The sequence below is a fragment of the Bactrocera tryoni genome, chromosome 4, assembly GCF_016617805.1.
Source record: "Bactrocera tryoni isolate S06 chromosome 4, CSIRO_BtryS06_freeze2, whole genome shotgun sequence".
NCBI classification, from domain to species: Eukaryota; Metazoa; Arthropoda; class Insecta; order Diptera; family Tephritidae; genus Bactrocera; species Bactrocera tryoni.
In genome coordinates, this window is record NC_052502.1 from 61403743 (window position 1) to 61414719 (window position 10977).

At 32.3% G+C, this 10977-nt stretch overlaps 1 protein-coding gene across 1 annotated transcript; it reads left to right on the plus strand.

Moving 5' to 3' along the window:
• Positions 1 to 499: 499 nt before the first annotated feature.
• Positions 500 to 5782, plus strand: LOC120775578 (secretory carrier-associated membrane protein 1). Its single transcript, XM_040105815.1, has 5 exons — positions 500 to 820; positions 3285 to 3486; positions 4970 to 5099; positions 5165 to 5420; positions 5492 to 5782. Exons 1-5 carry the CDS (start codon positions 575 to 577, stop codon positions 5642 to 5644), a joined length of 987 nt encoding a protein of 328 aa, XP_039961749.1. The 5' UTR covers positions 500 to 574; the 3' UTR covers positions 5645 to 5782.
• Positions 5783 to 10977: the final 5195 nt, after the last annotated feature.

Here is a 10977-nt window from a genome sequence, read left to right on the forward strand (position 1 = left end):
CAAGCGTATGAAATTTTCGAGTGCCACCGTGAGCCAGGTATCTTTGAAATGATAAAAGAACATGAAATAACAGAAAGGGTATACAACCATAATTTACTTACAATAGGGTTATAAATAATCTGCATTGCGAAGATATGGGTACTCTTATTGAATTCTTTTTTAACGAATCGGTCTATCTAAATATCGTTCGTCGTTGGCGTATTTGGCGTTTTATATATTTAATTTTTATGACTAGAATAAGAATTCGTAAAATATTTTCAATGCTTCTACTCAACATCCTTGTTTCTTTTTAAATTTCAATTACGAATCAGCTGATTTTTTTGACGGCGTTCTAAGCGCTTATTTGGTCATACAAACATTCAAAGTACGAAAAGGTAACGAAAGCAAGTAAAGCCAGACAGCATGGGGCCTGGACCTTAAGGTTTTACAAAAATTTCAATTCATATGTGTAACCCTATATTATTTGATAAATTCCGATGTATTCCGTCATAGCATTTTAGTTATTGTAAAAAATTTTCATTGTTACTAATGGAAAATACGTAAAACATACACGAAACAAGAATAGGTATTTGAAATGTCTGGTTTTGACGACCCTTTCGGTGAAAATCCTTTTGCCGATCCTGCTATACAACAGGCAACAAGAGTAACAACTAATATTCAAAATTCATTGGAAGAATATAACCCATTTGACTCGGATGACGGTAAACATAAGTTGCAGATAAACTCTGGTAATAATGCAGCAGTCGTCCAGCCTTTATCGCAAAACGCCCCTCCTACTGCTGCAAGTACGAGTATTCAAATAACTACTGAGGAATTGCAGGTATTTTTTTGTAATATTACAATTTTATTCTGGGCCGGTATATGTACATACATAAATATATGTGAACATAAGTACATACATACGTTTCTTCGTGATTTTTTAAGAGCTTGATAACTTTTTTAAAAAAAAAACGCATAAAATTTGCAAAATCTCATCGGTTCTTTATTTGAAACGTTAGATTGGTTCATGACATTTACTTTTTGAAGATAATTTCATTTAAATGTTGACCGCGGCTGCGTCTTAGGTGGTCCATTCGGAAAGTCCAATTTTGGGCAACTTTTTCGAGCATTTCGGCCGGAATAGCCCGAATTTCTTCGGAAATGTTGTCTTCAAAAGCTGGAATAGTTGCTGGCTTATTTCTGTAGACTTTAGACTTGACGTAGCCCCACAAAAAATAGTCTAAAGGCGTTAAATCGCATGATCTTGGTGGCCAACTTACGGGTCCATTTCTTGAGATGAATTGTTCTCCGAAGTTTTCCCTCAAAATGGCCATAGAATCATGCGAGCTGTGTGGCATGTAGCGCCATCTTGTTGAAACCACATGAGTCAACATTTAAATGAAATTATCTTCAAAAGTAAATGTCATGAACCAATCTAACGTTTTCAAATAAAGAACCGATGAGATTTTGCAAATTTTATGCGTTTTTTTTTAAAAAAAAGTTATCAAGCTCTAAAAAATCACCCGATATATCTACATACATGATGTCGATTTTTTCGAGCGTGTCAAAGCGTAGGCTGAATACATATATGTATATATGTGCATTGTCGATAACAAAGCAATCTTGCAAAGCTGGCTGATTAATCATTGGATTTTTAAGTTAGACACAATAAGTTTGCAACCTGATACGGTATTACAAGTTATTGGGTTTTATAATAGCAATAATTAATTGCATCGCATTTAGTCTGATAGTTTAGCTCAAACAAATCCAATAGTTGTATTTTAACATTCGAAGTAATCATGCATATTGGTTTTGGGTAAATTTTAGAATCAAACATATCCAATAGTTGTATTTTAACATTCGAAGTAATCATGCATAGAGGCAGGTCATCCAGATTAAGATAAATAAACACAAGTCCAATAGTTGTATTTTAACATTCGAAGTAATCATGCATATTGGTTTTGGGTAAATAGAGGAGGTCATCCAGATTAAGAAAATATATATATATATATATATATATTTGCCGCTGATTTATGGTTTTTGAGATATTTACATTTAAAGTTCAAAAATTCAACTATTTAAAATAAGTGTTTCTCCCATTTATAATGAATTTTATATTTATATTTTTAACTTTTATATTCACTAACACTTCACTAATTCGTTTCTAACCATTTATTTTATATTAAATAGTGTAAAAATAACTTTTATTCAACATTCAACTTGTGTTTATTTATTTTTGTTCATACAATAACAAAAAGATTGCATTCTACATAATAATCAGTGCTTCCTTACGTTCATATTTTACAGAAGAACCAAAAGATATAAAGAAAACAAATAATACCCCAAAGACAGGAAATATATGTATAACACATTAGTTTTCCGCATAGAAATCCTTTCTGCATTGGCGGCCTTCGGCCGCGCTTCAAAAAAAATAACTCTCAGTAGGACCAACACTTGGGCGTGCTCAGTTCTTTTCGTTGAACTCCTTTCTGCATTGGCGGCCTTCGGTCGCGCTTCAAAAAAATAACCCTTGGTCGGACCAACACCTGGGTGTGCTCAGTTTTTTTGCGTTGAACTCCGTTTTGCCCGGTCCAACACCGGGATTTATCAAGATAATGAGAATTCTGAAAGGTTTTACATTACTCATCACACGATAATGAATTTAGTTATGACGTCATAATCTTTCTTTTTTCTTATTTTTATTCCATTACAACATATGGTAACATTAATTTTTTTGCTTGATTACAACCATTTTCTTATTTTATGAATAAATGGATTTTAACTAAAGTTTGATATGGAATTAAAGTTATTTTTGCACTATTTAATCTAAAATAAATGATTAGAAACGAATTAGAAAAGTGTTAGTGGATATAAAGGTATAAAATATAAGTCTAAAATGCATTATAAATTGGAGAAACACGCATTTTAAATAGTTGATTTTTCGAACTTTAAATGCAAATATCTCAAAAACCATAAGTCAGCGGCAACTATATGTATATATATATCTTGATGGAGGACATCCTCTATCCGTACATATCCATTTTAACCCCAAAATGGGGGTTGCTATTCTAAATCGCAGCCAAGTAAATTTTATATGGGTTATCCTTTTCAAATTCATAAATACTTTCATTTTCAATACCAATAAGTGAACATGTGTGCACTTTGCAGCCACAAGGATTGCAAGGATAGGTAATATCTGCTTGTAACTTATTGGGAATTGAAAGATTGTATTATATTTTCTGGTTTCTATCCTACAAGTAGCAACAAAGACTATTTATAAACTATTTACGAAAAATTTCTTACAGCGCCGTCAAGAAGAATTAGATCGCAAAGCGGCTGAATTAGATAGAAGAGAACAGCAGCTCCAAGGGAATGTTCCTCAACTGAATAATTGGCCGCCATTACCGGATAATTTTTGTGTGAAGCCATGTTTTTATCAGGATTTCAACTTGGAGATTCCGCCAGAGTTTCAGAAACTAGTAAAACACTTGTACTACACATGGATGTGTAAGTAAAATTTCTAGTTTTATAATTTTTACTGGTAGTAGCAGTATCTACTAATTATTTAAAATAACAACTAAACATTAAGTAAGTGTAGCATGCCCGTGTTTATATGAACTAACCCTTGATATTAGAAATATCAAAAAACTAATTATATTTAAATGAACAAGTAAATAATTTATATTTAGGGTTTTATGGAATCGTATAGTCGGAATTAAAAAAGGCATTAGATGGTTGAAGGAGAAAATGTTACAACTTTGAAGTCATATCTTGTATGACAAAGTTAGGCCAAATTGATTGTTGCAAAAGTCTTTTTAAATATGTTTTGACTATATTGTACCTTAAACAGCTTCACAATTAATTTTATACTAATTAATTATAAATAGCAATTTTCTGGTAATGCACTTGTAAGCATGAAATAATAATTTATATTATGTAAAACTGTTATGAAGCAACTCGTATTCGTTTGGTATCATTTTGCTCGAATGACATATGTAGACAAATTGAGTCGAATACCGAAAGTAATTTATTCATTTATTGTATAATTTTTGACTAAAAAAAATATTAATTAATAATTAGTTTTTTGGGTGATTAGTCAAATACGTCAAAAATGTTTAAAATTTAATTTTTTGCTTTATATAATAATCGTTATATTTTGCTTTTTATTTTACGTTTACAAAATAATAGTAATGTGATAACTTTTATTTATTGCCCACAGAATTGTTTTAAATAACTCTTATGCAATAAGAAAACTAACTGCGGAACTATTATTATGTGACAAAAATAACTAATAGTTATCAAGTAAATCTAATTTTGTAAGCGAACATTTAAAATATATATGTGAGAAAAAAATATTAATTGTAAAATAAATATTAAACTTGATTTTTTGCCCATTTCCTCATAACTGTTACAATCCCTGATTTTTACATAATTTTTAACAAAATCTAGTGCTTTTCAGAAGTCAACTGGCCCGTGTAAATTTTAACATTCTTGTATAAACGGCAAATGATCTAGTAGATTAATTTAATTTATAGCCATTTAAGATATTATTTTTACTTGTTGGCATCTTTGAAAGAAAAATCTAAATTAACCCTCTTTTTTAAATTTTGTCCCTTGGATAAATACTAGCACTGTTGACTGGAATATTGTTTTACTTATATTGGAAAAGACGCAAATTCAAACAGATTCTGTAATAACATTTAAAATCGGAATTGGGTTGCAAGAATGCTAACTATCGTTGTTACAAAAATATGGAAAAATACAAGGAATAATTCGAAAAGAATAAAAATTATTACAATTAATGCAAATAGACAAATAATAATTTGTTAAGTGCAAATGTTATTATGTAATTAAAATGAAGTTTTCAATAGTTTGTCAAAATTGTAGACTATAAGGAGTAACCAAAACACTACAAAAAAAAAACAATTTATTAGTACAGTTACTTTTACTAAGGGTAAACAAATTTAATTGCATTTTGTTTTATTTTCAGTTTACACCATGACTATGGTACTCAACATAATTGGTGGATTAATAATTCTATTTTACTCTGGGAAAATTACCACCTTTGGCTTAGCTTTATTTTACGCAATGCTTTCTACTCCTGCATCTTACATTTGTTGGTAAGTAAATGAGTTGATTGATATTAAGGAATAACTGAAAAATAACACTAAATTTTTGATCATAGGTTTCGACCGGCTTATAAAGCTTTCCGAAATGATTCCAGCTTTAATTTCATGGTATTTTTTTTTGTATACTTTTTTCAAACTGTGCTTACAGTTTTTCAAGCCGTCGGTCTTCCCGACACGGGGTATTGCGGATTTTATATTGCTATTTCGCAATTTGATGGGACAGCATCGAGTATCATTGTTGGACTGCTTTTGCTTTGCATAGCTTTTTGTTTTGCAACAACCGCAGCTGCAAATATAATGATGATTACGAAGGTATTTTATAATGTGCAATTGAATTTGAAAACTACCTTTAATACGAAATATTTTTGTTTATTCCTCTCTAGATTCATTCAATTTACCGTAGCACTGGGGCCAGTATGGCTAAAGCGCAGCAAGAATTCGCAACAGAATTTATGAGAAATCAGCACATACAACAAGCTGCTTCTTCGGCAGTGAATACCGCAATAAATTCACAGATTAACAACAGTAGATACTAAATTACCATGTTCATAAAGCTCTACGCATAATAAGGCAAGGGTTTTCATTGCTCTTTACATGTTTAAAATTCCTTGAAATGTAAGCTACATTATCAGTATATGTTATATAAATAAACGCTTGTAAAATACCCAGCGAAATTCTGTCTTTTTGGTGGTTATACCGCACACATTAATTGTAGCAGGAAATCAGACATTGGGTGGGTTTAGCCAAAAACCCGGCTGAATGATATTGACCACATCTGTTTAAAATTTCCATCCATTCCAGTAATGTGGGTAATAGTTAAATAAATTTTGCTACATATTTGGCACTGCACAATACATATATTGGTATCGATTACTTTTAATATAACATTATTAAGCATGTATCGTCCATCTTGCACTTAGTTTGAAAATGTCAAAGGTATTCCGTTATTTCGTAGAATAGATAATATTGCGATGCTTGCAATTTTGAGCGAGTAAAGAAATAGTGATTAGGAATAAATTTGGAGAAAAATTCATTTCACTCCAAGAAAATAGTTTTTAATGTGCATTATTGTAAGTTTTACAGTTATTTAAACGGATAAAAAATATACATACAGTTGGACTTCAGTAACTCGAACTCTTCAATTGGCAATATCGTTTAGAAGTCAAATGTCATACAAAATTCCTAAGTGATTCTCTAAGTTGCATTTTTCGGGGCATTTTGTAAGCAGCTGCTCATGCAGAAGTCGTCGGGCGTATTTATCCCTTCAAATGAGCCGGATTTAAAACAGATGATATTGTATAACCGAATATTTCAGACTCAACGAATATGAATTTGTATGTATTAGCGTGACGATCACTACAGGGCAAAAATTCATCAGCCTAAAATTACAGAAAACATGTTTAATGTACATAATTAAAAAACTTTGTACGAAGTAAATAAGTAAATATGTATAAATCTATATTTTACAGCTTTTTGAAAATCTTTATGATTTAATGAAAAATTCTATAACTCGAAGTCTCTCTAATTAATTTTTTTTGTGAAGTATGGGCACTAAAAGCGATCTCCGCTTACGAGATCAAATCGCTGCTAGTGCAGGAGTGTAGAGAACGGCTAAACAGCCTATCTGAACTGAACCAAGTACACCTAATTTGGGTACCCGGTCATAGAGACATAGCCGGCAATGAACTGGCTGACGAACTCGCCCGCTCCGCAGCCTCCACAAACATGGTAGGGCCCGAACCGTTCACTGGGGTGGGCCCACACACTATAAAGGAGCTGCTCCGTAAGGAAGAGAGAGTGGGTAGAGAAGGTCATTGGCAACAGGCGCATGGTATGCGGCATGCCAAGTTGCTAATAGGGGGGTACAGCCTCAAAAGGTTTAAATCAATAACCAACCTCCCAAGGATTAAACTCAAGCTCTTGGTCGTGTTCTATATAGACCCAAGGTCGCAGTGCATACCTCAATCAATTCTATGTTCTATGTTCTATGGGGATACGAGATAGGGAAGTTCAACTGAATACATATAATGTGTTTGTATTCTTTAGTGGGACGCGAAACATTATAATGAAAAAAGTGAAAATAGATTAGAAACCTGATTCGAAAAAAAGGTCATAGTCGGATTATCTCAGAGGTTGCCGAAGGAAATGTTTACGCTTACAACTATTTTAATAACACTCAGATCAACCAACTCTTTTTGATGTTACGATTTTCAACTATTTTGAGCCTAAGTTTCATTGGTGTTGCTAATCTAAAAATGAAGAATTGGCAGATAATTAAAAAACTGAAAATTAAAAAAAAATTTAAGCAATTTTATTTAGTTATTGGTCACAAAAAGATAAATAATTATTAAAATAGAAATTAGTTTTTATTTGCAATACGATGACAAAAATGTTGGGGCCAAAATTGTTGTCTTGCGTATATGACAACCATCCTGATCACTCAAATGCATTCGAACTTCCTAACACAAGTACTTTGATGGTCTAGTCAACCCCACTGACGAAATCAAAAAAAGTTGAAGTTAGACAGCTTTTTTCTCGATTTTTTTTTTACGGGTTAAGTTGAAAACCGAGTTGCAGTTGAATGTCAACTACAACAAAACTCGACCCACAACGTATGCGACGATTTAAATTCAGTCTGCGATGTTCATACTGCGAGAAGAAGATTACGAGAACATAATATATGTATGTTCACAGCCCTCGTAAGGTTCCTTTTACTAAAAGATCACGTAGCCCGATGCTACCATTTGAAGGAGGCATGCCGCTAAAATGGCTCTTCCGAAAGGGTAAAGGGTTTTAAATAGGATTCAGATCTGGAGATTAAGTTATAACATTGCATTGACCCGAAACCATTCCTGTGCCCGAATGTTAGTATACCCCAAACATACCAGTGGGTGGACATAGGAGTGGTGTTGGCTTAATGGAATTAAGGTTATGGACGTATCAGCTCAACCTTTTGACCTCAATCCCACAGAATACCTTTGGGTTAGCATAAAGAAAAGTATTTAGAAGACTAATAAAAAAAAAAAATGAGCTGTGGTCCGTAGTGAAGGGAACTTCATGCATCATTTAAAATTACTTGTTTTATGTACTACTATTTTAATTGCTTCCCTTAATTTTATATAACAAGACGTATGTATGTACATAAACTGCAAGGGAACAACAACTAAATTCTTCTTATTCCCAATGCAACAGAAAGCAAACTCTTTTTAGAGTACTGGTACCCACTACAATTTCATTGGTCGCAGTTGTACATACATACATATGTATATACATAATATAAATCGCTTCCATAAATTGCATTTATACCGAAATGTAGAATATGTACAATCGTGTATATCTCAAAATAGCATGAATGAAAGAAAAAAACGCAACTTCCGTTGCACCGAAATTATAATACAATTCACAAATAAAAAAACTCTGTAGGAGAACTTGATTATGATCGGTCAGTTTTTATGGCAGCTGTATGCAATGGTAGTTCAATTTCGCCAGTTCCGACAAAGGAGCAGCTTCTTGAGGAGAAAAGGACGTGTGTAGAATTTCAGATCGATATATCGATATTTCAAAAACTTCTGGGTGTTACAAATTTCTTAGCAAACTTAATATACTTGTACTCTATTAAGGATAAACGATCCCAATGAATTATCATAGGGAAAGTAATACATTTATAACAATAATTATTTTGCTTGATCTAATGGCCTTACCAAAGCCTACTTTTAGATAATTCACAAACATTCCTTCAGGTTGACTTTATATAAAATACTAGTAGTCCACGCTTCACTGTGGCTGATACATAGATAATACTACTACCACCATCTATATGATTTCTATTGGTTGGATTATAACTATTAGTTAATGAGATATAGCATTTTTATGAAGCAACTTGTGTTAGTTTTTAAAAAATGGATCATAAAGCATTTCGAGTGTTAATAAAGCATTGCTTTTTGGGGGAAAATACTGTTGAATTTGGGCTTAGGGAAGTCCACCGATGAAAAGATATTTGCTAAGCTTAAAGAGGCGAAAGCTCTGTGCAAAGTCGGTGCCTCGCAAGTTCATAATCCAACAAAAACAACGAATAACTGATTATGAGAAGTGTTTGAGTGCTCTTTAATCGTAATAAAACCAAATTTTTGCGTCGGTGTGTGACAATAGAAACATAACTCCATCATTTCCCACTGAAGTCCAATCGACTGTACATGATGAAGCGGTTCTCAGGCGTGGAAAGACGAAAAAGTCGTCTGGAAAGGTTATGACATCAGTCTTTTGGGATGCACGTGGTATATTACATACTCAACGACTGATTACTGAGCCAGTTATAATCTATTTTACTTCGTATTTGGTTGCAGTTCCTTTCTACTATTCCAAATACTTAGCAATAGTATTATTTTTGAGGAAGAATCTATTTATAATTGTACGCATATATTCAAATGATTCCTACAAACATAAATTTTAAACAAATGCTTATTATTTGAAATATAATTTTTATATTTATGATTTGTATTAAACATAAAGAGATAAAAGGTATCCTATGTCCTTACCCTGATTCTAAGCTACTTCTCCACCAATTTTCAGCCAAATCGCTTTAGCCGTTCTTAAGTTATAAATGGTGCAACTAACACAACTTTCTTTTTTATATATATTAATATAGCTACCCATAGATTTATTGAATCACCCAATTTATTACTTAAGAACGAACAACTCTGTCCACATTATGAAAACTAAACTTTTCTACAGATGTCGCCTTTTACTTTGGCATCGTTTTGTTTATTGCACGTTTACGCCAATGTAAGGTTTGAATATTGGATACTCCGATGGTAGCGCAATCTATCGGATCCAATGTAAAACATTCCAAAATTAGCAGTTAATTACATATGAAAAATTAATTTAAAAAACATTTTCCAGTGGACCAAATTGTGAATCTAAACCATCCTCGAATCTCCTTAAACACACACAAAAAATTTCATCAAAATCGGTCCAGCCGTTTAGGAGCAGTTCAATTACAAACACACGGTCAGAAGATTTATATATATAAAGATATATCTTTTTGCTGCTGTTCCCATTCAGTAGACTGGGAAGGTACACTCAGTGAAAAAAAAAAAAACCCACGCACTCTACAGAGTGGTTTTATATAGCGCAAAACTTAGATTCATATTATCCTAAGACAAACATTTTTCTTTGAGGGTCAACCACTTTTATTTAGTTTATGTTTCAAGCATTTTTATATAAAAAGCTTATAGTTTAACACTTATTTTATTGAAAAATATAAAAACGCACACATAACAAACCACCGAAGTAAATTTTGTTATGAATAATAATGTAATTTTTAAACAAGTTATTTACATATGTTATGTTTTATATGATATTTATTTAGCAATAGATTACATAACAATTCAATTTTGTATTCACATTTTGTATAAATAATCTCGGTTATTTATTTAGGCATGGATTCAAAAAAGCGTTCAAGATAATTGATATTAATTTCTTCATTCCGCACAGATTCAATAATGTTTTCCATTTCTTTTATAATGCCAGCATTTCTCAATTGGATTGAGATCTTGATTGTTTCCTGGCCAAGTGAGAGACAATATTCCATAAAAAACTTTTTGTTTTGAAACCTGTAAGTGTTTGTAACAAATTATTGAAAAATCTATTTCAAAACTTTTATGCTTTGGGTGCCGCTTTGGCTCTATGACAAGGGGCTGAAAAATCCAGAAAATAAACTTTATCGGCGTGTTCGGACAACTGTTCAATAGTTGGCAAAACGCCTTCTCTCAAAATTCCAATTTATATTTCATCATTCACAGATCCTTTTAGAATAATTAGCGGCCAATACCAAACTTGGCTACAGCTCTCCACACCATTAATAAGGCGA

Bases quoted from the DNA above. Each gene is read 5' to 3' on its own strand.
- LOC120775578 (XM_040105815.1), top strand. From the start codon at position 575: ATGTCTGGTTTTGACGACCCTTTCGGTGAAAATCCTTTTGCCGATCCT. The intron at 821-3,284 runs GTATTTTTTTGT...AATTTCTTACAG, and splicing joins TAACTACTGAGGAATTGCAG to CGCCGTCAAGAAGAATTAGA. The intron at 5,100-5,164 runs GTAAGTAAATGA...TTTTGATCATAG, and splicing joins CCTGCATCTTACATTTGTTG to GTTTCGACCGGCTTATAAAG.